This window comes from Oncorhynchus mykiss, chromosome 29 (genome assembly GCF_057628025.1).
Source record: "Oncorhynchus mykiss isolate SJ-2025 chromosome 29, ASM5762802v1, whole genome shotgun sequence".
In the NCBI taxonomy this organism is placed as follows: Eukaryota; Metazoa; Chordata; class Actinopteri; order Salmoniformes; family Salmonidae; genus Oncorhynchus; species Oncorhynchus mykiss.
Window position 1 is genome coordinate 20,683,496 of NC_143050.1, and position 26,413 is coordinate 20,709,908.

At 43.3% G+C, this 26,413-nt stretch overlaps 1 protein-coding gene and 1 pseudogene across 7 annotated transcripts; one reads left to right on the forward strand and one right to left on the reverse strand.

Moving 5' to 3' along the window:
- The first annotated feature begins 366 nt into the window (after window positions 1-366).
- LOC100135999 (VHSV-induced protein-10) lies at window positions 367-17,415 on the forward strand. Of its 7 annotated transcripts, XM_090226182.1 has the most exons (18): window positions 416-1,211; window positions 1,376-1,488; window positions 2,524-2,564; window positions 4,871-4,898; window positions 5,153-5,413; window positions 5,578-5,805; window positions 6,014-8,607; window positions 8,845-9,081; window positions 11,700-11,921; window positions 12,076-12,190; window positions 12,314-12,469; window positions 12,737-12,799; window positions 13,034-13,219; window positions 14,046-14,249; window positions 14,352-14,972; window positions 15,694-15,839; window positions 16,184-16,358; window positions 16,536-17,415. In XM_090226182.1, exons 3-18 carry the CDS (start codon window positions 2,541-2,543, stop codon window positions 16,817-16,819), a joined length of 5,544 nt encoding a protein of 1,847 aa, XP_090082308.1. In that variant the 5' UTR covers window positions 416-1,211; window positions 1,376-1,488; window positions 2,524-2,540; the 3' UTR covers window positions 16,820-17,415.
- Window positions 17,416-20,276: 2,861 nt separating this feature from the next.
- Window positions 20,277-20,981, reverse strand: LOC118945286 (histamine H2 receptor pseudogene; annotated as a pseudogene).
- Window positions 20,982-26,413: the final 5,432 nt, after the last annotated feature.

The following is a 26,413-nucleotide window of genomic DNA, read 5'->3' on the forward strand; positions in this document are numbered from 1 at the left end:
TCCCATTATCCTTTATTCCCTGTTTGCCTTCGTTTTCTCTACCTATCTAAATAATTGACAGTCCCCTTCTTTACGTGCAGACTGGGGTTAACATGTACATGTGCACTCACCGGAGCTAAGAGACCCTTACCCATTCTCTACCCCCAAACCCCCATCCCGCACCCAAATTAACCCCTTCGTCGCCCTTCTGACCTGCCTCAACTCATCCTACTTCAGTAAGGAACCCCAAATACAACCATGTCTAGGGATTTCCATCTGCTGGATAGTATCACTCATTACATGACATAGTAGAAGTACTCTCTATGCACACCAGATGGTACTCTCACTCTTTCTGGTAGTCTCAGAACTTTTCAGAATTGTTCAAGTGATGGAAAGAGGGAGTGAGAGGGGAGGGAGAGAGTGAGAGATGTACTGTAATCGGTTGGGACTATTAATGCTGGCAAGCAGTAAACATTTAAGAACAGCTACTGGTCGAATAAGACATCGGAGAGATGAGGAATTTTGGCAAATAGATTTATTTATAGACACTTTAAACAAATAGCATACATTACTAGTGCCTCCCCGCGATCAAACCGTCTTAAAAAATAACATGAAACGCAGCCTAAATGATCAGAAATCTCAAATAGCAAGCAAGTCGCAGCAATGAAGAATTGAGTGCGTGCGCGTTCACGCGAATGGGGGGGATTCAGGGGGGAGCTTTTCGGCACAACCCCGGGACGAAAGTAACTTTTAGTTATTTCCTAATTACTCAGAGATTGATAGATCTTTCCCCGTTGAGCTATCCAGTTCCCTAAAGGCTCTGTAGACAGGTGCAAAAAGTATAGGCCGATAGGTTTATATGCCCCGATAATGTTTTACAACCTTAGCCGGCCTACTCATATACGGCGTGGTTATATGATCAGTAGGTCCACTGTACACACGATTTCCTCGTCAACCGAGGCTGAAACGAAAGTGAAACAGTGGATGCAGTGAAAGAATAGGACGACGCGTTTCATACCCAAACAGTATTCTCATGAGGGGAGAAACGATGGATGAATATCCTTATCCCATCACTGTAGACGTCAGTTGGACAAACTCTGTCTCTAAAGGGATACAGAACAAACTTCAGATTTATTTTCAAAGTAAAAAGAAGTCGAGTGGAGGGGACTGCTTGGTGCACTACGAGGATCAACGCTCCACTAGAGCAACTGTTTATTTCAAATCTGAGGATGGTAAGCAGATCACCACGGATGACGATTTGTATCGTACAGTTGTCATTTTATAGCCTACTGTAGGATATCATAATAGTGAAATAGTGTTAACCATACAAATGTAAATATGTACAAGTGACTTCCAGTAAAGTGACGTGTGCATGATGTCGCATTTGTCTCCACAGTCAGGGAAAGGGTTCTATCGAGAGATAACCATGAAATTACTGTAGACAATGAAACTGTGAAGTTGCGCTTGTCATCCTCGGGGGGAAATCTGAAAGAGGCTTGCACTCTGTCGGTGAGTAGTCTATATGAATAGCTGCAACTGTTGGATTGTTGACTTTCTGTGAAATCAAATGTACGAATGTCTGCTATCAACGGTGTTGAGGCCTGCCCAGTCCAGCTACAGTTGTCCGGATTCAACCTAGCTTGTTCTGTCATGCGCCACTTTTACTGCAGCCAATCAGAGATAAATGCACGTATTCGTTGCCGTGCCCAGATTTGTAATGTATTTGTCTCATACAGAATGTCTAAAGATAAATAAGGATTATTGTAACAGACTGCTATCTTCAGTTGTAAGCAGTGTTTGTGGGGAAGTAACATCTAACATCATAATTAGGCCTACAAGGATGGAAACTGAGGTGGCTTGTCTTTGTTGATAAACAACAGTCTGTTCACCTTTTCCACACTCACATCATTGGGTGAGGTAGAACTTTAATTTCTTCCTCATATTGTAACCTACAATATGGATCCCCACACACCTAGCCTAGGCTGTATCACAGGCTGTATTTTCATTTAATTTAAAATGTATTTAACTAGGCAAGTCAGTTAAGAACATATTCTTATTTTCAATGACAGCCTAGTGAGTTAACTTAGTGAGTTAACTGCCTTGTTCAGGGGCAGAACAACCGATTTTTACCTTGTCAGCTAGGGGATTCGATCTTGCAACCTTCCAACGCTCTAACCACTAGGCTACCTGCCGTATCACAACCAGCCGTGATTGGGAGACCCATAGGGTGGTGAACAATTGGCACAGCGTCGTCCTGCTTTGGCCGGTGTAGGCCGTCATTGTAAATAAGAATTTGTTCTTAACTGACTTGTCTGGCTAAATAAGGTTAAATTAAATTGCTGGTTAAATTAAGGTTAAATTGCTGGATTTAAGACAAGGTCGTTTTTATTTATCTAAGATTCTCAGTGTGTTGGTGTCAAAGTAGCCTGTCCTTTAGATCATTTGTGCAGTATTAGGTATGAAAAATATTCTGCCAGTCTCCAGTCATGTAAAATGACATAGAATTGCATGAAAGGCATTTATAAAATGGCAAATTTTTCCTAGAACCTAGGCTTCCTAAAATGTTCCCCATGTGTGCCACTTCTGTAAGTACCTCTACTCTACTGTGCTATTCCACTATGCAAATGGGATATGAATGCAATGCTTTATTATAAAGGGGATTGTTTTTTTCTCATGCGTTTCGATACCTCAAAGCTCCCCAGGTCACCACCCTCTCTTGCTCAATTTTTGTTCCGGCACCCCCTGATCTACAAATTAAGCACTGTAGGCTACACTAGGACCGGGCAAGTTCATAGTGCGTTGTACATGAGCCTCAAATCAAAAACAAATGTTCTGAGGACAGCTGTTTTAGCAACCCCTCATGGAGTTTTCTGTATGTGTCTGTTCTTGTTAAGTCAGATTTGGCCAACTCAGCGTGTTAGAAAAGAAAGAGCTCGGCACCCAGCACATTCCCAATAATCACCCTACTTTTGCCAATTGTTGCTGCAGTTTGGCAGCGCACTCTAGGCTGCTATACATATTTATTTGGTTTGTCATTCTATCGTTTTCCATTGAAAGCTTGTGGTAATTAAATATAATTTATTCAGAATTGATCCAAATTCATTTTCCAGATTTTTCTTTTACTAGCTTAATGCATTCCCAAATTTAAAAATAAAAAGTGATGGAGCTGAATTTCTGGTGATTTTATGGTCTTTTTTGACCAAAAACAAAAATCCAAGCAAGCAGCTGGCCAAATTACAGTGCATTCGGAAAGTATTCAGACCCCTTCCCTTTTTCCACATTTTGTTACGTTACAGCCTTATTCTAAAATTGATTTTTTTCCCTCATCAATCTACACACAATACTCCAAAATGACAAAGTGAAAAAAGGTTTTTAGAAATGTTTGCAAATGTATAAAAAATATTCAGGCCCTTTGCTATGAGACTTGAAGGTGCATCCTGCTTCCATTGATCATCCTTGAGATGTTTTCTATAACTTGATTGGAGTCCACCTGTGGTAAATTCAATTGATTTGACATGATTTGGAAAGGCACACACCTGTCTATATAAGGTCCCACAGTTTACAGTGCAGAGCAAAATCCAAGCCATAAGGTTGAAGGAATTGTCCATAGAGCTCCGAGACAGGATTAGGTCGAGGTACAGATCTCGGGAATGATACCAAAACATTTCTGCAGCATTGAAGGTCCCCAAGAACACAGTGGCCTCCCTCATTCTTAAATGAAAGAAGTTTGGAACCACCAAGATTCTTACTAGAGCTAGTCGCCTGCAAAACAGAGCAATCAGGGGAGTAGGGCAACGTTATCTGCAACACTCCACCAACCAAGCCTTTATGGTAGAGTGGCCAGACGGAAGCCACTCCTCAGTAAAAGGCACATGACAGCCTGCTTAGAGTTTGCCAAAAGGCACCTAAAGGACTCTCAGACCATGAGAAACAAGATCAACTGGTCTGATGAAACTAAAATTTTACTTTTTGGCCTGAATGCCAAATGTCACATCTGGAGGAAACCTGGCACCATCCCTACGGTGAAGCACGGTGTTGGCATCATCATGCTGTGAGGATGTTTTTCAGCGGCAGGGACTGGGAGACTCATCAGGATTGAGGGAAAGATGAATGGAGCAAAGTACAGAGAGATCCTTGATGAAAACCTGCTCAGAAAACTTGACCTCAGACTGGGGTGAAGATTCACCTTCCAACAGGACAACGACCCTAAGCACACAGCCAAGACAATGCAGGAAAGGCTTCTGGACAAGTCTCTGAATGTCCTTGAGTGGCCCAGCCAGAGCCCAGACTTGAACTCGATCTAACAACTCTCAAAAGACCTGAAAATAGCTGTGCAGCGACAGTCCCCATCTAACCTGACAGAGCTTGAGAGGATCTGCAGAGAAGGTGTGTAGGTGTGCCAAGCTTGTAGCGTCATACCAGAGAAGACTCAAGGCTGTAATCGCTGCCAAAGGTGCTTCGACAAAGTACTGAGTAAAGGGTCTGAATACTTATGTAAATATGATATTTAAGTTTTTTAAATATTTTAATACATTTGCAAAATTTTCAAAAAATATGTTTTTGCTTTGTCATTATGGGGTATTGGGTGTAGACTGATGAGGGGAAAAAATATGTAATCCATTTTAGAATAAGGCTGTAACGTAACAAAATGTTGAAAAGTCAAGAGGTCTGAATAATTTCCGAATGCTCTGTATGCAACATTTTACTTCTGGTTAAACAGAGATTAACTGTAGGCTAAATTTGTGCTGTCTTGGCTCGACAGGCTAGCCAGGGCGTCCAACTGATGGATAATACATTATTTTTATGGCTACTATTAAACAGCATACTTGTAAAGATTCCCATTGGTTAACTATTTGACGTATACATTTTGTTTGTTTTGCATGTTTTCCAGCTTGGTGCTACAAGCAATGAATTGTCAGGTAACATCTTTTCCTTGCTTCTGTGGTTGTTGATGCATTCCCTTGACCTAATATTATTATATTGAATGTTTTGCCTAATACATTTCATAATGATCCCTATTGGCATATCATTAGACAGTGTTGCAAAATGCAGCCTTATCAGGCCATATCTACTTGTAAATTTGTCATAGGCAGAAATGTGCCAATGAAGTCAGAGAAATGTGAAAATATGAATGAGGTTAGTGGATATGAATATCTAGTGTGTTTAATCCCAGATGTGTCAAGTGAAGCACAGCAAGATCCCAACTCTGAGAGTGGGCCTGGAGAGGGAGGTGGAGCTCAGGTGTCTCCTCAGAGCTCTGCTGAGGTGTCTCCTCAGAGCTCTGCTGTGGTGCTGGAGAGGGTTCCTGAGAACATGTCGAGAGAGATGCTGACATTGCTGGTGGAGACCCTCTCTGGCCTGGAGGAAGACAACTTCTCCCTGGAGGTCATCAGTGAGACAAACAGAGCTGTTGTGACCTTCAATAATCCCAAAGGTTGGTCACTATTTCAAATTATCAATTTTTTTCAACAAAGAAAACTAACAATGACTTTCACTTTTGAAGTATTATAAAAACAGATCTCTCCCTCACACGAAGGGATCATCATTTCAATAACTGTTGTGCATGATATTAAGGATATGATTGCTGTCTGTCTTTAGATGTGGAGCGGTTCCTTACTGAGAGCAAGAGCAACAAGAGTTTCCAGAAGCAGGGTTTGATTGGCCGGTTGCTAGAGAGGTGCCAGAGTGTGAGAGTGGAGAACCTGACCTCCAACATACCTGAAGAGATGCTGGTGCTCTACTTTGAGAAGTGGGCTGGCCCAGCAAAGGACATCATTATGTTCCATGAGGAACAGGCATGCATTGTCACCTTCCACGCAGCAGAAGGTAAAACCTGCTGTTTGAATGAGCTGTTTAATTATATAAATGTTAATCAATTTGTTTATTTGGTAATCTATTACACTCTATTATACGAGGAATTGAATGTAGCCGTGCTATTCTGTTGGTGCAGCAGTCTCTTGGCCTTAAACAGAAATATTCTGTTTCGCCCTCATTTCATGCTATGAAAGACAGTCCGTTATCTATGTCGTTTCAGTTGTGGAAACCACTCTAAATAAACATCATGTAATTGGCAAAGTCCCAGTCAACGTGTATCCATACTATGAGTCATTGAGCACTGCCTTGTATGGAAAGGAGAGGCCAATGTGGAAGATGCCTGACCCCTTCATAGAGTGTGTGCATTCTGAAGTATGGAAATTCCTCTCCATGAAGAGACAGTTGTCCCCCATCACTGACCAGATGAAGGCTCATTTCTGTCAAGTAAACATGGATACTCCTGAGGTTAAACTCAGTCCTTTGCCAACCCTGCTAAGGCAGAAAGGACTAACAAGCGAATATGTAGACGGATGGAAACAGAATGCCTTGATTGTCTTCCGTGACATCATGGCCCAATATGCTGTGTTTGAGTGTTTTGCAAGTGCCCCAGCGTGGAAGGCAGTGGAGAAAGAAGTCCGCTCGGTGGTGAAAGAGGATGCTGTCCTAGCTATGGATGCCTCCAAAGGGTCTCTGACAGTTGCAGGTCTGGCCGAAGACACAAAGCGACTCCAGGGGCTGGTGGAAGACCTCATGCAGAGGGCAATGAGTCGGATAGAGAGGCAGAGGGATGGCATCTCGGAGGAGATGGACATGTCCCCTGCCATGTTCTATATCCTGCAGCAGGAAGGACTTCTGAAGCGCGCAGCAGACGAAGCCCCAGAGATGGGTTTTTCTTACAGAGACGACACCAAGAAGTTGGCTCTCTCAGGTCTTGTTGCAGAGGTGTACAAGATGAAGAACTGGATTCTGGAGAGGGAGCTCAAGATGAATAAGAAGCAGCTGAAGCTGGAACCCCAACTCCTGGACTTCTTGCAGTCAGTGGACAGTATGGAGATGTCCCAGGACCTGTTCACATCCCGGGGCATCAACGCTGTGTACAGAGTGGAGGGTGGAAAGGTATTTCTGACTGGTAGCTCAGACAGAGCATTGGCTGATGCAGAGCAGAGGGTGAAGACTGCCCTGTCCCTGCAGAGCCTTATGGTGGAGGATCAGGAGGTGCTGAGGAAGCCTGAGTGGAAATATCTGAACAACCAGCTGGTGGATGCCTACAACTCCCTAAAGAAAAGAACGGTGGTGATAAAGCTTCACCCAGAGAGCAGAGACAGAATCATTGTGTCTGGCTTCCTGGACCCGGTCAGAGAGGTCAGCAACAGTCTGCGGAACTTTGTTGAAAACTACTCACGAGTCGAAGAGGCTGTCCGTGTCAAGTCCTGTGCCGTGGTTAAATTCATCCAGGAGAACAAATCCCAGGACTGGGAACATTTTGCCAAGCGTGATGAGGTGAATGTCCACTTTGACCACAGAAGGCCCAAAATTGTCCTTTCTGGAGCCCGTCTCTATGTCAAGAAGGTCAAAGAGACCTTTCAGAAGATGGTAGCACCTTTCTGCACTGATGAGCTCACCATCATGAAGCCTGGAGCAAGAAAGTACTTCCAAGAGAAGGGAAGTATGTTTGTTTCCATGGTGATGAAGGAGCATGGCTGTGTGGTGCTGCTGCAGGAAGACTACATGCTGGAGGAAGAAGAGGGCGATGATGAAGATGGGGAGGAAGGGTTTGGCCCATCATCTTGCTGTGCGGTGAGGACACACAATGGAATCCTGGTCTCTGTCAGTAAGGCAGACATCTGCAAGTTCAAAGTGGACGCAGTAGTCAATGCAGCCAATGAAGACCTGCAGCATATTGGAGGCCTGGCTTTAGCACTACTCAAGGCTGCTGGTCCACGGCTGCAGGAGCTCAGTGATCAACATGTCCGTAATAACCGCCGACTGCAGCCAGGAGACGCCATTGTGACAGATGCAGGCAATCTGCCCTGTAAGTATGTGGTCCATGCGGTTGGTCCACGGTTCACAGACTTTGACCAGGGAACAGCCATACAGCGTCTGAAACAAGCTGTGAATGAGAGCCTGAGGGAGGCTGCGAAGGTTAACTGCTCAACTGTTGCCGTCCCGGCCGTCAGCTCTGGGATATTCGGCTTTCCTCTGGACCTGTGCACTGAGACCATTGCTGTGGCAGTGCGTGACTACTGTGAGAACCTGAGTGGTCAGACCTCCCTGACTGAGATTCACCTGGTGGACAACAGTGACAACACTGTGAGAGCCCTGGCCAGCGCTGTCCAGAAAACGTTCAATGACCTGCACCCAAAAATTACCATGCCTCCGCAGGGTGCACATAGGGGAAATGGACATCGGGGACGCGGGCAACAGGGAAGTGAACAATGGGGAAGAGGACAACGGGGAAGAGGACAACATAGTTACGGACATCAAGGACCTGGATATCAGGGACAGTCACCATGGGGACATAGGCAATGGGAACATGGAGATGGAGGTAGAGTAGGAGGAGGAAGTGGAGGTAGAGGAGGGAGTGGAGGTAGAGGAGGAGGAGGTGGAGGTAGAGGAGGACATGGAGATAGGGGAGGAGGATTTAGAGAAAGCAGAACTCAAAGAACTTATCATGAAAACCGAGAGGAGCAGAGGAGAGAGTATGGCCAAGAGAGGAAGTTTGAGGGGGCAGGCAGTGGGGAAATTCTACAGACCAATCGCACACAAGAGGGTCTGAAGATCATTCTGAGGAAGGGAAATATCCAGGAGGAATATGTGAGTACACATTCCGTAGTTATCAGAGCACCACATAAACCATTGATACGTGTATTATAAGTAGTACATCAGATAACCCAGAGTATAAGGTGTATAATTTGTTTACTTTTCATTCTACTCTTCTTTATCTGGAATGACAGCTGCCTTGTGGAAGTCATATTTTATGATTGAATAGAAATACATAGCTGTTCCCTTCTTTCTTCATTAATGTTTGGTCATTTGTTTTGAAACCTCTAGTCTGAGGGCATCGTCAACACCATCTCTGAGGATTTGGACCTGACTAAAGGTGCTGTGTCCAATGCTATCCTAAAGGCAGCCGGTCCTGGGCTCCAATCAGCAGCCACAGATGAGGCTCGCGTCAACAGATTGGCCTATGGTGACATTGTGGTCACCGACGGTTACAACCTGCGATGTCAGAGGGTGATCCATACTGTCTGCCCCCATTGGGACCAGGGAGCTGGCTCAGCAGAGAAGGTAAGCTAGGAGTTATTGAACGTGTTTAATTTGTAAATCAGGAGGTCCCGTAACACGAGTGAGTGAGTACACATAGTGAGTGAGAATGCTGTTCATTGACTACAGCTCAGTGTTCAACAACATAGTGCCCACAAAGCTCATCTATAAGATAAGGACCCTTGGACTAAACACCTCCCTCTGCAACTGGATCTTGGACTTCCTGACGGGCCGCCCCCAGGTGGTAAGGGTAGGCAACAACACATCTGTTACGCTGATCCTCAATACTCAAACCCCTTAGTGCTGTGTGCTTAGTCCCCTCCTGTACTCCATATTCACCCACTGGGTGGCCAAGCACGACTCCAACAACATCATTAAGTTTGCTGACGACACAACAGTGGTAGGCCAAGACCCTGACAACGATGAGACAGCCTATTGGGAGGAGGCAGGAGACCTGGCAGTGTGGTGCCAGGACAACAACCTCTCCCTCAATGTGAGCAAGACAAAGGAGCTGATCATGGATTATAGGAAAAGGAGGGCCGAACAGGCCCCCATTAACATTGACGGGACTGAAATTGGAGTGGGTCGAGAATTTCAAGTTCCTTGGTGTCCACATCACCAACAAACTATTATGGTCCAAACACACCAAGACAGTTGTGAAGAGGGCACGACAATACATTTTCCCCCTCAAGAGACTGAAAAGATTTGCCAGATTCCAAAAGGTTCTACAGCTGCACCATCGAGAGCATCCTGACCGGTTGCATCCACGCCTGGTATGGCAACTGCTTAGCCTTTGACCGCAAGGCACTACAAAGGGTAGTGCGTAGGGCCCAGTACATCACTGGGGCCAAGCTTCCTGCCATCCAGGATCTATAGACTAGGCGGTGTCAAAGGAAAGCCCAAAAACGTGTCAAAGACTACAGTCACTACAAGTCATAGACTGTTCTCTCTGCTGGTTCTGGAGGGCCAAGTCTAGGACCAGAAGGCTCCTTATAACAGCTTCTACCCCCAATGAGGTGCCGGAACACATTGAGAAGAAAAGTGTCAAACACAACGTAGCAGCACAGCAGACAGAGTAAACAGCCAAGTAGCCTACTGTCTATGTTGGTGAAACAGCAGAACACACATATACGAATATGGCCTCACAGGCCTCCTGCCTGTGTGATAATATGATGCACATATTCAGATAAACTTCACAGTACAGAACAAGTTTGTAAAGGGAAAGAAATTAGTTTTCCAAACCTCCCACAATGACTCTCCCCATGTCAAGGCCATTTAACTCCTGAGAGTCAATTTCTTGCTCAAAGCCATGAGCGAGCCTGTGGCTGTGACCTTTAGCCTCCTAACGCTGTTCTGAAGACTCTGGCTGTCGTGTCTATTTTTTCAGTTTGAGTGTTAACTATAACCATTAGCCTCGTCTACAAGGCATGCTGCCACCAAATGCATCTTGGTTCAGACATGTTCAAAACCCTTTTTTCTGCGGGCTCTATGTTGTTTTTTACATCTGAGGAATAGGATGTTAACTTACTGTACATTCCACTCACTCTTGTACTAGTTTAATCCCTCCAGTCATTTCTAGATCCAAGCTCCCTACCTTTTTTCATGTTGTACAGCCCAACTTTGAATTCTGGATGACAAGCCTGGGGTTATGTAACCTTTATTTAATTAGGCAAGTCAGTTAAGAACAAATTCTTATTTACAATGACTGCCTACCAGGGAAGAGTGGGTTAACTGCCTTTTTACCTTGTCAGCGCAGGGATTCAATCCAGCAACCTTTCGATTACTGGCCCAGTGCTCTAACCACTAGGCTACCTGCTGCCCCATGTGTTTGATTGTTCTTGAACTGCAAATTGCACCTGATCCTAGCACTTAGTCTGTGAATGCACTGCCCCCCTCCCCCCAGCTCTCCGTCTTCCTCTCCCTCTGAGTCTGACTCTCTTGTAGGCCTACTAGCTAGTGGAGGTGCCAGTGGTGATGCTGAACTGTTGGGATTAGCAACGTTGCTAGCTTAGGCATTGCCATCAGGAACAGTTTGCACCTCACTCCTCCTGCACTGACAGTTCTCTGGCTCGTTATGGGTTCAATTCACCATCTTTCTCTAGATTTTTGGACTTGAAAAATGTCATCAAACTCGATTGCCTTTTCTTATCCATTTTTTATTTGTCTTTCCCGCGATTCAAATTCAGTAGGGAGACGACTAATGTGATTACGTAAGGACCTCTTCACTAGCTGACCACCACTACCAAGACCTGTGTCGAGATCAGTTACTTACCCCACCCTCCCTCTCCATAACCTTGATGTACAAATAAGAGAGCAGGTCTGGAATCAGTGTGGCAGGAAAGGATAAAAGTTCCCCACACCTTTACGTGATGGTCTTTCTGTTGGGCAGGGTAAATAACGAGGAGGCAACTTGATTTAACGCTGATCACTTTTATTTGAATGTATCCGGTGCGAACAGTGAAACAATTAATAAATTCTGTAGTGAAAGGTACCGGATCCCGGCAAATAGGTGCCGGAACAAACAAGGTCAAATCTGAGAGGTTCCGGCAGGATCCAGCTCAAATTAAGCACTGGTTATTGAGAGTGCATAGACATGTTTTAGTAAAATGTTTCTAAAATTGTCCATGTGTTTGTGATTTAAGATATTGAGAACGATGATCAGAGATTGTCTGAGTGAGGCAGAGAAGCATAGGCTGGCATCCCTGTCTTTCCCTGCCATTGGAACTGGGAACATGGGATTCCCTAAGGGCCTGGTGTCCAAGCTTCTTCTGCAGGAGGTCAAAGACTTCAGCCAGAGAAGAAACTCCACACACCTTAAAGAGGTGGCCATCGTGGTCCACCCCAGCGACACCCAAACTGTGGATGTAAGTTTGAAGATGGAAAATTATTTAAAAGTGGATTCAGTGTATATCATCACACATAGGTAGTATTGTTGCATAACCTCACCTTTTTCAGTGTGTGTTGTGCTCTTAAATATGTTTGATAAATACTCAACACTTTTATATCTCCTGTTTACAGTGCTTTGTCAGGGAATTCAAAGGTCAGACACAAGGGTATACTTGGCAGAGTTCACAAGGTGCCAGCCAATCACAACATCCTAAATCCTATGTTGGCCAATCACAGCTATCCTCTGGTAAGCCTAATTCACAGCCTTCAAAGTCTCCCCAAAAATATTCAACCACTGAGACCCTGCTGCCTCTTTAGAGCATGTCTGTTTCCACAGAACCCCCTTGTCTAAACATGTTATTTTCATTAGGCGCAGGCTTCTTTGGACAGGTGTCATCCCCTTCTCTGGGTGTGTACAGCATGCAGATGGGTCACGTGACCTTTGAAGTGTCATCAGGAGACATCAGCAAGGAGACCAGTGACATCATTGTCAACTCCTCCAATAAGGACTTTAACCTCAAATCAGGTGACTTGTACCTCTGACAATAGCATAGGTGTCGTAATCAATGTTTCATGTTTATGAGGCTACTAAGACAAATATTAAGGAACACCTTATAAGGATGTTTAACATGTACACATCTGAAATGGAAATGCAAATGAACAGTGTTTACAGCTACACAATCAGAAAGCAAGCTAAATCCAATACACCCCCACAGACACACAACTTATTTAATGGTAAAATTGTTGACTTAGAATAAAGAGCCATATTGTACTAATGTCTTTGTTTCTTCAGGTGTATCCAAATCCATTTTAGAAGGAGCTGGATTGAAGGTGGAGTTGGAGTGCTCAGAGATTGGTGTGTATCCATGTCCTTGAGTCAACATATACTGTAGTCATGTTTCTGGTCAAGGAGACTGGTGTCATGTTGGATATGAATGAGATGACATTTCAGTACTGTTTGATACTGTCTGGTAAAAGTCTAAAGTCAGTTTCCAGTCAATGGGTCCTACAACACTGGTGTGCATTGATTTTACATTTTAGTAACTTAGATTCTTGACATCTAAACCTTTCCTTTTATGCTTTTCTACAGTCAGATCCCCAAGCTTCCAACCATGCAGGATGATCGTGACATCAGCAGGATCTCTCCCATGCAAACACATCATGCACATTGTGGGACAGAATGACCCTGAGATCATTAAAGAGACTGTGTACGATGTTCTCAAGAAGTGTGAGGAGCAAAAGTTCACCTCAGTGTCCTTCCCAGCGCTTGGAACAGGTACTCTGCTTTAATGGTCTTTATTGGACTACACTGTTTTGTGTAGTTGCATGTTTTTATTTTACTTGTTGCCTGTTCTGTTGTGTTCTTTGTTTCTACTGTGAGGTTGTAAAGTGGCCATATGCTTTGCTTCCATGTGCTCTGAAAGGGACTACCTGCTCCTCATAATGACTACATGCTCCTCATAATGACTACCTGCTCCTCATAATGACTACCTGCTCCTCATGATGACGACCTGCTCCTCATGATGAATACCTGCTCCTCATAATGACTACCTGCTCCTCATAATGACTACCTGCTCCTCATAATGACTACCTGCTCCTCATGATGAATACCTGCTCCTCATGATGAATACCTGCTCCTCATGATGAATACCTGCTCCTCATAATGACTACCTGCTCCTCATAATGACTACCTGCTCCTCATAATGACTACCTGCTCCTCATGATGACGACCTGCTCCTCATGATGAATACCTGCTCCTCATAATGACTACCTGCTCCTCATAATGACTACCTGCTCCTCATAATGACTACCTGCTGCTTTTCTTAGCCTAATTTTCAAATACTCTTGTTCTTTCTACGTCTTTTTCCCCAAATATACTATGCCACTTTTACTTGTTCCTTTCATATTTTCCTGGTCTCCTTCCCTTTCATATTTTCCTTGTCTCCTTCCCTTCCATATTTGTCTTGTGATTTGTCACTCTCAGGGACAGATTTGCTTCTATCATGTCATTGTCTATCTGTACTTCTGTCTCCATCTATGTCTTTCTGTTTGCCTCCATAGCCATGTCATTGTGTGTCTGCCTCCGTCTGTCTGTCTGTCAGGCCAGGGTGGGGCGAGTCCCTCTGCTGTTGCGGACGCCATGATTGATGCAGTGGTGGACTTTGTGAAGAAGAAAAAGGGACAGTTTGTGAGAAGTGTGAAGATCCTGATATTCCAGACTGCCATGATGACGGAGTTCCACAAGAGCATGAAGAGGAGAGTGGGAGAGGGAGTGGAGGAAAAGGGCTTTTTTACCAGGTTTAAAGGTCAGTGAGAATGGAAGTGTGCGAGGTAGATGTTAATGTACTAATACAATAGTTATTATAATCATAAGTGACATTTATATTATGTGTGCTGTTTCTTCATAGATACAGTGACAACCTACTTTATGGGACCCAGTGATGAGCGCTCTGCCCGTGAGAACTTTGTCATGGCGGGAGAGGAGTTTGCCCCGACTGTGTTCCAGCTGTGTGCAGAGAGCCCCCAGGCTGTGAGCCGTGCCCGGGACTGGATTGAAAACCTCATAGTGAAGGAGCAAACTGAGAAAACCATCAAGAACCCGTACATCAGCCAGCTAAGCCAGGGGGATGTGGAGAAGTTGCAGGCCATGCAGAGGGAGCTGACGGTCAGGATACGCCTGGAGAGGAAGGGCCCAGACTCCCTGATCCGCCTGGAGGGCCTGAGCCGCGATGTGCTTACAGCAGACAGCCTCATCAGGGACATGGTCCTGGACCAGGAGAGGGCAGAGAACCGCAGACAGGCAGCTTTCCTGGTGAGCAGCCTGGTGGAGTGGCAGTACAAAGACCACAGTGGAACAATGGTGTCTTTTGACATGCTCACCAACTACATCCTGGAGGAGGCTGTGAAAGACAACAGCAAAGTGACAATCAAGATCAACAATGAGGATTATGAGGCAAATGTAGCCCACAAGAGAGCTGTCAAGTTTGGGGGCAGAAGAGTCATTGAGTTATTGAGAAAAGACCTGAAAGGTGAGTTCATCCATAACAAATCCTCATCTGTCTAGACTGCATTTAAATTAAATTATGTAGAACGGTGATATTAAATATAAAATAATGTGTTCTTTTTGTGTCATTTTGTGGTTGCATACAGTGTATCAGGCGTCTCCAACCTTTTCTAGAACAAGAGCTCATTTAAATATAGCTTTAAAATAGGCACATTCTTCTCGTATCCTCTACCCTACAACTCATCCTCGGGTCCTTGGTGTACAAGATATGTTTTCTGTCAATATACCTGGTAAAATAATGGTTAATAAGCAGTATTTGGCATGACAGGATCCATACAATTCTCCATTAAATTATCTTGTTTTTTCCATAATTCTGTTTTCTCTGTTTTATTTGAACTAGTTTGGGATTTATGTGTTTTTTTTATTCTCAATATTACAATGATTCATAGAGAAACAACAAAGTGATGTTCTGAGTGCAGGTCAATGCTTACCTCACATCAGAAGTCAATTTTTGGGGTAAAAAAAAATAGATTTGAGTGTTATTCACCTTTATTTGTGCATCTAGCAAGAGAGGAATGTGTCGTTCTAGCGATGTTTTTCTGCGGTTAGGCCTACTGCTGCAGCACATGTCATGGAACTGAGTATATCATCAATATGCATTTAAAGTTGTGAATGATTGAGTCTTTTTAATGACAATACTTATTGTGTAATAATTTGATCACTAAATGCCAAACTCTTTTGTCTAGACGATACATCAGTGTCTCTACCTGCACACTGGGATGACATGAAGGGTTCCCTCTTAATGCTGGTCCCACTAACTCCAGGATCCAAGGGATACAATGACGTAGAGAAGGAATTTCGGAAGACTTTACTCAACAACACCATCCTTACAGTATGTTTGTAAAAATGTATACCAGAATTTCATTTGCATTCCACAATAGACTGATTTTCTATGGTGACGTTATATGAAAAGCCTCACATTTGACAAATTTGATGTTAGGAATCCCTCAACTATCTTTTTTTAAGACAATCATTTTAATTGTGTTTGCTGCTACATTTAAAGACAGCAAAGCGTTTGGGATTTTTTTTTCAAGAATGGAACTGTAATTCCTGGAACCAGTGAAATGTGTAATTCCTATTCCTTTGCTGTTCGATACATATTTAGCTAGGTGGGATTGCACTTCAGTAATAGATAAATCACTGTTGATTTCTACATGTTTCGTTTGCTATTTGAAGATTGAACGAGTCCAGAACGATTCACTGTGGAAAAGCTACCAGATAAGAAAGAAACTCCTGGAGGAGAAGAACAAGCACACAAACAACGAGAAACTGCTGTTCCATGGCACCAGTTCCGACTCCATCACCCAGATCAACAACCATGGCTTCAATCGCAGCTACGCTGGAACACATGGTATGAGAATGGTCTCATGGAAACATGTCTGATGACCAATATTCTTTACTGTTATATTGAGACCTCTTCCTAAGAGAGGAGGAGCTTGATGTTGAGACATAAATCCATTTGATCAATTCGGTATCATTGTTGTTAATTTTTTTTAAACTCTTTAAGAACAATATGTTTTTCGTCCAGGTGCTGCAATTGGCAATGGGTCATACTTTGCTGTGAACTCCAGTTATTCAGCAAGGGGATATTCTAAAGCTGATGCACAAGGGAACAAGCGCATGTACCTGGCCAGGGTTCTTGTTGGAGACTACACTCAGGGACAAGCAGGCTTGATTGTTCCTCCTGCCAAACCTTCAGGGAAGGATGCTGATTTGTACGACAGTGTCACAGACAACACCTCCAATCCAACCATGTTTGTGATCTTCAGTGATGTGCAGGCTTATCCAGAGTTCCTCATCACATTCCAGTAAATCAGATTTAACTGTACCTTCATTAGTATATCAATACTTCACAACAAATTGCATATGTCTGTGTGAAGGGTTTTAATGGTATGTGAGCTAGTTGTTATAGCCATGTATGAGGTTAGACATCCTTAGAAAACTTACTCTTTATAGACATAAATTATATTGCTTAGGCCCTGGGCCCGGTTGCATAAAATATCTTAAATAAATTTTGTCCTTGTATTTTCCCTTACATTTTCCTTAAGTTTAAGTCAGTTGCACAAACATTTTAAGGTGAATTTCCCCCTTAAATTAAGTGGAAAAGTTAAGGGTGCTTAATTTAGTATGGATATCAATGTTAACAGCATTTGTGGAGGTGGATGTTGCTTTCCTCTGCCCTGGTTTCAAAAGTAAAACCTCCACCACCAGCTAACAATATAAGCTGCACATTCCATGGCGACACCAGCTACCAACTCTAAGTTAGCTTGACGTAATAGAAACAAGTTGAGAAAAAAGAACAAAATGTTTATTTCAGGATAACTTCTCAATCAATTTGTTTCTCTGGTCTTGAATGTAGAAGTTCAATTTTGTGATCTCCCAAAATAAATGCAATATTTTTGACAAGGTATTCTGTCAGGGTGTTTCCATGGATACCAGAGACTCTTTCCACATGCATGCCTTCAAACTACCATAAAACCCTTAAATGTTGCCCTTACCTAAGGAAATGTTTGAGGGGCTCTGTGCAACAGCCTTAATTCTCTTCGGTAAGGGAAAGTTATTCCTTAAGGTAAACCCTTAACGAGGTGTTTCTAATTAGCATAATAAAAACATCCCCATACCAATCAGTCGGTTTAAACAAGAGATACAGTATCTGTTTTTTGTATAGTAGAAACATAGGTCATTAACATTGATATGCACAAACCGATAAAAATGTCTTCCATTAGTTTGTGTCACCTCTGTTCTTGTGTGGATGACTTTACATAAGTCCTTGCCTACAGTGGTGGAAAAAGTACCCAACTGTCATACATGAGTAAAAGTAAAGATACCATAATAGAAAGCCACCCGGTAAAATACTTGAGTAAAAGTATTTGTTTTAAAAATATACGTAAGTATCAAAAGTAAAAGTATGAATCATTTCAAATTCCTTATATTAAGCAAACCAGATGGCACCATTTAATTGTTTTTTTAATTGACATAAAAGCCAGGGGCACACTCAGACATCATTTAGAGGCAGTAGGGATGACCAGGGATGTTTATGAATTTTAATATTTTCCTGTCCTTCAAAATGTAACGAGTACTTTTGGGTGTCAAGGCAAATGTATGGAGTAAAGTACAAGATTTTTCTTCAGGAATGTAGTGAAGTAAAAGTAGTCAAAAATATAAATGGTGAAGTAAAGTACAGATACCCCAAAAAAACTACTTAAGAGGTACTTTACACTACTGCATACAACGTACAGAGTGCAAATATCTGTGTAAAAGAGTTTGTGTGGGGACTTCTTTAACAATTTCATTTATATTATTAACTATTTGATCTACAAGGAGGTCACATGACAGAAACAAAGCAGTCTACAAATCCAGTGGACAAAAGCCATCAGGAAATGACTCTACATTCTGATAAACAGCCAAACAAAGTGTCATAGTGCGAATGTCACATGCTACATTATGGCAGAATGGCTGAGTGTATCTCGGCAACACGTGAACGTGGGGGTGGTTTGGTTGATGTGAGCCAGTACATTCCAAATAGTGGGTCAGTTATTTATGCCGGGTTTTGGATAGAGCTGTTGGCAGTGACAGGAAGATGTCACGACACTAAAGGGTTTGGGAACCACTGATGTGAGGGAACCTATTCCCAGTGGAACTCTCCAGCCTGGCTGTTGACGCAGGGGTACATTATTTACAGGATCCCTGGATGACACTTCCAGATGTCCTTCTTTCCCCTCCGCCAACCTCCTAGAATCCATCCAACATAGCCCTGATTGGACATGCTGCACCTATTAGGGATGAACACACACATTCAAGTAAATCCAGCCGGGGTAGTCACTGTTTCACCAAGTAAATCCAGCCAGGGCAGTCACTGATTCACCAAATTAATCCAGCCAGGGTAGTCACTGATTCACCAAGTTAATCCAGCCAGGGTAGTCACTGATTCACCACCAGTGGGTGTGCAGCAGAGAGAATAGCACCACCCTCTAGAAACCTTTACAGATCTATCAGTTAGCTGGGGAAATGATCGGCCTAGACACTTTCACTTTCGTCCAGTGGAGATGTTTTCTATGTTACTTTTTTTTTAACCTCTGTATACATGAGTGTGACTGACCTGCACTGTCTGTTCTTCTCAACTGTGTTATGTGTCTGTCTGGCTCATCTGTGTCCAGGTAGTAGAAGGTGAGTTAGGACATGAAACGGAGAGAGAGGGCCTCTTGTTGGTGACATAAAAAGAACATAATACTCTGTATTGTCTGACATATACCTTTATGATGTGTCCTGTATGTGTTACCTGGTCCCGATCCAGTATGTTACTACTGTGTAATGTCCAGTACTATGTGTTTTACCTGGTCTGGTCAGCGATGGTGCTGCTGTTTCTCTCCTGCAGTGTGAGGCTCTTCCCCTCTGGCTGATTGTCCTTGAGGAGGGTGTTTGTCACGATCGTTATAATGATTGGACCAAGGCGCAGCGTGCATAGAGTTCCACATATTTTAATTAACCGAAACTCACTGAACAAAACAATAATGCACAAACGAACCGTGAAGCTACTGGTGTGCACACAGGCAACTAACTGTAGACAAGATCCCACAAATCACAATGGGGAAAATGGCTACCTAAATATGATCCCCAATCAGAGACAACGATAAACAGCTGTCTCTGATTGGGGACCATACCAGGCCAACATAAACCATTAATCACCTAGATGACCCACCCTAGTCACGATCACACCCCAACCAACACAGAGAATAAACAGCTCTCTATGGTCAGGGCGTGACAGTGTCTCTGTGGCCATTGGTCAGACGAGTATCTCTGTGTGCATTAGAAAGATGGCACTCGTTTCTGCAGGGACACACAGATAGTTGTGGACGTGTGTCTCCACGCTAGCCCCATGCAGCACAGCAGCTCCTCATAGGCCCTGCGGAAGTTCCTGTTCAGGGCCGGGTACAGGATGGGATTGACAGCGAAGTTAAAGTATCCCAGCAACAGCACCACAGAGAGGGCAGTAGCAGGGGGATTAGTCTCTGCCCCGATGCCCATGCAGGTAAAGGTACAATAGTGAGGTATAACCAACAGATAACTAAGGGCCCCAGAACTGCTGCTAGTGTCACTGTGGCCTTGTGCTGTTGCCGCCGCTGATGCTGTGCGTGCGTGCGATTGAAGCAGTGGCAGCTCGGATACGCCGTACCCGAATGGAAGGATGAAGACAGGTTTGAGAAACAGGTCAGCAGATGGACGACTGAGCGGATTACATTAATAAATGGGTGTAACTCTAAGAGCTACGACTAATTCTTCCAGTACTACTATTGATGCTCCAGACACAACTTCTACCACTGGTAATGGTACTACTGCACAACAAGTATGGATAAGAAATAAAACACTAACCTGTTCACGTGCTATCCAAAAGATTCAGTGGTACATATCGTACATGACCAGTAGTGGGAGGTAGAAGTTACCAAAGACATCCAGAAGCACGTAGTTGTTGTGCCACTCAAAGCGACAGGTGCGTCCCTCCACCTCGACCCAGTCCAGGTTCTGCACTCTGAAGTCATCCGTGTTCCAGCCCAGGTGGATGGGGAGGAAGGAAGTGGGGAAGAGACTCAGATGACAGTGATGGCCTGAGCTACCTGGGGAGGGGTGACCCTGCGGGGGCTGCATAGCGGAGTTGAGATGGCCAGGTAACGGTCCACACTGATGGCCTGCAGGGTCAGGATGGAGGCTGTACAGAGCATCACATCCAGAGAGATGTAGATGTTACAAAGGATGCCTCCCAGGGGCCAGTGTCCACTCAGCAGCTCCAGGGTGGCAGAGAGGATCAGCACCAGCAGACCCAGTAACAGATCCGTCACGGCTAGCAGAAAAAAGCCGTTAGAAATGCGGCACAGGCGGCGGCTGAGCCCCACGGCCAAACACACCAGCATGTTCCCGCAGATGGTCAGCACGATGAAGGACACTAGAAACAGCCAACGGAGAGCCGTGTAGATCATGGTGTCCCACCCCCTCCGCTAGATCACTAGGACCAGCCTGCCTCCACATCAGTCCACTGCTACTGGCAGCTTCTCTGCTTCTGCAGGCAGGGCTACGGACAGGGCTACTGATCCTGAATCCAGGCCTCAATGCTCTTCTTATCAGGTGTCATGAAGTGGCTCTTTCTGGGTATAGATCATGGCATCCCACTCTCTCTCTCCTACACCCAGGTTCTGTTATCTCAGGTTGTAAATTCCTGGAGGAGATTCTCTCCTCCTAGCCATGTAGTATAGAGAGAGTTTCACAGTAGAACAAAGGAACTTCTACTACATCACAGAACTTGAGAACAGAACAATATCCATGTTTTGGAGGATGTGTAAACGGTCGGTGGAGAAGCCAGCTACGACCCGGTCCATTTCGTTTCATGTATGTGACCTCATGAAAGACAATACAGCTACATTACCATAACTCTGTTTATACAAGTGCCTCTGTTATGAGGTTTGCATCTAATTATTGTATAAAATGAATGAGTAAAGATTAAACTATTTGTGAAATTATGTAATGCTATGATAAACCATTAAGTTGTGAGAATTGTATTCCCTTTAAAGATTAACTAAGTCATTGGCCCACCCCCATGAGCACAGCCATTATCTGGCTCATGGGACAGCCCTTTTCTACTGTTACAAATAAAAAACCCACCTGAAGAAATCCTCTTCAGACCATGCATATCTCGGTCAGCTGAGTAGAGACCCCAAAAACCTCAGTTTAAGCTAAGGTTGTAATGGTTGTTGAATTCCTAACCATACCACTTGGAGCATTGGCCACACGGGTGGAAATGGTTCAACTCTGAGACTATCGATCCCGACAGAATAAGAGCAAATCTTAGATACTAATTACTAGTCTGGAGATAGAAATTATGTCAACCTGGGATGCGAAGACTGACAACTGCCGAAACACCTAATCTATAAGAACATTTCTGAATGGTACTCTGAAGTATCCATTCTAACCACCCAATATTTCAGGGAAGCAGAGAAGCGCTCGGATTAGCTTTCCAACAGAAGGACTGACGATTCCAACAGAGATCACGACGACACTGGGCGTAAATATATATTGATTGCAATTATTCCCAAATGAGTGAGCGTTCATGTGCAAAGGATTAGCATTTCAATAAATATAATTATCAACTGTGCAGTGACTCCATTTTGTCTTTCCCGCCCTTCTCAGTCCACACCCACTTCCCTTTGTCCACCAAGCCGTCATATCGGCTTAGTTTACTAGGGAACCTCCCCTATCATTTCCTTGTAACCATATCTACTGTTTGTTTATGCATTTATGTGATTATTTAGTTAGTTAGTAAATAAATTATTAAGACAATTGATGTATGGATGAGTCATAGTAAAGGCTGGGTTTGTGCAGATGACCAACAATTTACAACGTTACGGCGGGCATGAGGGCATGAGACTAATGTCAGGTAAAGAATAATTCATTAATTTGAAGACTAATTGATCAGATGTTAAAATATCTGAAGAGTTATATTAGGAAAATTATAACTTTGTAATCTTAAGATTTTCCTTGGTTGCCCAACTTCCTAGTTAATTACATTTACATGATTAGTTTAATCATGTAATAATAATTACAGAGAATTGATTTGATAAAATAAAAGTCTTCACTTAAATGATGCCAAAGACACGACACAAGCTTGTTGAGGACTTGGTATAATGACAGGTTCCTGTCAATTCAGCTGTCAGTATCTATCAGATTAATGAGTGCTTCTGAAGGGGTTACACTGCGGGGGGATGCTGTATTGCCGATGCAGTGGAGGATGTTTTTTAGCCATCTCTGTTTTCACCGTTCCGCAGCAGATTACCTCTTTGAAGCAGCACTGATAACAAAAAATGAAACAATGGCCATTAGGCTATGCTATAATGGGCTCTGTGGAGATTATATTTGAACAAAAAAATCAATGGTGCTTTAGTAGGCTGATGTTAAGTAGTACGAGGTAGAGGCTGTGTTGGATGACATAGCAGCCATTGCATTGACCCATAAGAAAATTATCGCATTACGCAATAATATCATAGAGACCAAGTAGAGATACTGGGGTGCAAAAGAGCAGAAATAAATATCAATATGGGGATGAGGTAGTGGATGCACTGAAAACAGTAGAGGTGTATTTGGAGGGCAAGTTGGTCATGATAATATCTATGAGGGTTGCTATGTTTACGGATTTAGGGTTGTACCTGGTGGATTCTTTGATCATTTGTATGAGATTGAGGGCATCTATCTTAGAAATTACAGACGGCTAAGCATATCCCAGTTTAGGACACCTAACAGTACGAACTCGCATAGACCTGGATAGTATGACAGAACTTTGCAGGCTAACTCTGGAGTAGATCCTAAGGATTCCACCTTAGGATGCCACCTTTCTAACAAGTCAGTTCCTCAAATTTCTGCCCTGCTAGAGCTGCCCCGGACAACTGTAAATGCTGTTATTGTGAACTGGAAACGTCTAGGAGCAACAACGGCTCAGCTGCGAAGTGGTAGGCCACACAAGCTGGGAGCTTCAATAAATGGGTTTCCATGCCCGAGCAGCCGCACACAAGCCTAAGATCACCATGCGCAATGCCAAGCGTCGGCTAGAGTGGTGTACATTTTGCCGCCATTGGACTCTGGAGCAGTGAACATGCTTTCTCTGGAGTGATGAATCACGCTTTACCATCTGGAAGTCTGACGGACAAATCTGGGTTTGGCGGATGCCAGGAGAATGCTACCTGCCCAAATGAATAGTGTCAACTGTAAAGTTTGGTGGAGGAGGAATAATGGTCTGGGTCTGTTTTTCATGGTTCGAGCTAGGCCCTTTAGTTCCAGGGAAATCGTAACGCTACAGCATACAATGACATTCTAGACGATTCTGTGCTTCCAACTTTGTGGCAACAGTTTGGGTAAGGCCCTTTCCTGTTTCAGCATGGCAATGCCCCCGTGCACAAAGCGAGGTCCATAAAGAAATGGTTTGTCGAGATCGGTGTGTAAGAACTAGACTGGTCTGCACAGAGCCCTGACCTCAACCCTATCAAACACCTTTGGGATGAATTGGAATGCTGACTGCGAGCCAGACCTAATCGCACAACATCATTGCCTGACCTCACTAATGCTTGTGACTGAATGGAAGCAAGTCCCCGCAGCAATGTTCCAACATCTAGTTGAAGGCCTTCCCAGAAGAGTGAAGCCTGTTATAGCAGCAAAGGGGGGACTAACTCTATATTAATGCCCATGATTTTGGAATGAGATGTTCGACGAGCATATGTCCACCTACTTTTGGTCATGTAGTGTATTTCTTAGACTAGAAAATTAAACTCAATAACCCAATGGTGTGTAATATGGTTGAAATATCATCAAATGTTGTCCTTCACTTTATTTCATATTTGTTTTCTTTCATAATGGTAATACCATTGCACATCATGTGAATGAGACATTTTAATGAATGTGCTTGCTACTGGCACAATGAGGTGTTGTTTATTCTGGAAGGTTACTAAAACATTTCTTAATTCTTAAAGCTTGGAGTCCCGCTAACGACCTGTTGACAACATCCGATGAAATTGGAGGGCGCGCAATTCAAATAAATAATCATAATATTAAACATTTACGAACATACAAGGGCCTTATATCGTTTAAAAGCTTAAATTCTTGTTAATCTAACTGCATTGTCCGATTTATAATAGGCTATACAGCGAAAGCATACCATGCGATTGTTTGAGGACGGCGCCCCACATCAAAATATTTTTCCAGCAGCACAGGCTTCATAAAATCACAAATAGCGATTAAATAAATCCCTTATTTTTGAAAATCTTCCTCTGTTTGCAATCACGCGGGTCCCAGCTACAACATGAATGGTCGTTTTGTTAGATAAAATCCTTCTTTATATCCCAAAAGCCAGTTTAGTTGGCGCCATCGATTTCAGCAATCCACTCGTTCAACATGCAGACAAAGGAATCCAAAAAGCTACCGCTAAACTTTGTTCAAACAAGTCAAACTACATTTCTATCTAATCCTCAGGAACCCTAAAATGTAAATAAACTATAATATTTCATATGGAAAGAAGTGTGTTCAATAGAAAAGTAAAATTAACAGGCGCGCCTCCTTTTCGTCATGCGCCGACAAAACTGATTTTCCACTGTGACTCTTTGTACCAAAACTCCAAATTCTTCCTTATTTTGGAAGAAAAAAGCCTGAATCCTTAAACAAAGACTGTTGACATCTAGTGGAAGCAATAGGAATTGAATTATGGGAGCTTTCCATTATAAGAGCCTGGGACCTCAAAAAATAAATGTCTGGTTGTTTTTTGGGGATTTTCGCCTACCATATCAATTGTTGACCGTGGACCCATAACGGATGCAGGCAATGAGGCAGGGATCGCTGAGATCCTGGTTGAAGACAGCAGAGGTGTATTTAGAGTGCAGGTTGGTCAGGAGGATATCTATGAGGGTGCCCGTGTTTACAGATTTGGGGTTGTACCTGGTAGGTTCCTTGATAATTTGTGTGAGATTGAGGGCTCTAACATTAGCTTAGACTTGACCAAAGTATTGAAAATTTCCAGACTGCTGAAAACGTTCATGTTCATGTGGGATAATGATCTAATTCGCTAAATAGATACGTCTCTTTTTTTCACAAGCAGTAACAGTGAGTTCTGTTGTTCCCACTATCTGACCTCCCTCTGCACCTCCCTAACCCAGGTAATGTAGCTAGTGTTCCCATTACAGACAGATGAAACATGGCATGCACAGTGCTGGTTGAGCCAATATACTCATTAGGATGGATGACAATGGCATAGGGTTGACTGACTGCGAGCTGGCAGTTGATGTGATTACACTGTGCTATCAGAGCTCCAATCAGATAACAGAGAGGCACGAGGCAGGAACAGACAAAGTCCACAGCAGGAAACTAGCCAGCCCCGTACAGGGCAAACATTAGGTACTGTGCTCACAAGATAAGGAATTTACAATAGTCTGAAGCTAAGGGCAGACTGTATTTTAGGGACACTGGAACAGAATGTCTGCAGTCGATCACACTCTAGTCACATCATGCATAGTGTTGGTGAAGCGGGCCTGGGCAAAACGTTTGTTTAACTATCCTTATGGGGTCCAAACAATTGAATCCCATTCAAAATCTATTTTGGTGGTTACATCTGAAATAAACAGCAAAATTATTAAATACTTTATATGATCAGGACTATTTCCTAAGTAAAATAACATTAAAACTTTTTAAACTTTTAACCTTTCATCTCTTTTAAGTCTTATTTAAGTCTTATTTAAGTTAAAATAAACATTGAAGTCTCATTTACAGTTTGACTGCAAGATATGAATTGCCACAACAATGTTTGTTCTTCAAATGATATATTTTATTAAAACAGAAAAATGATGTTCTAAGTCTGACTGTTTTCATTATCATGATAGCTAACAG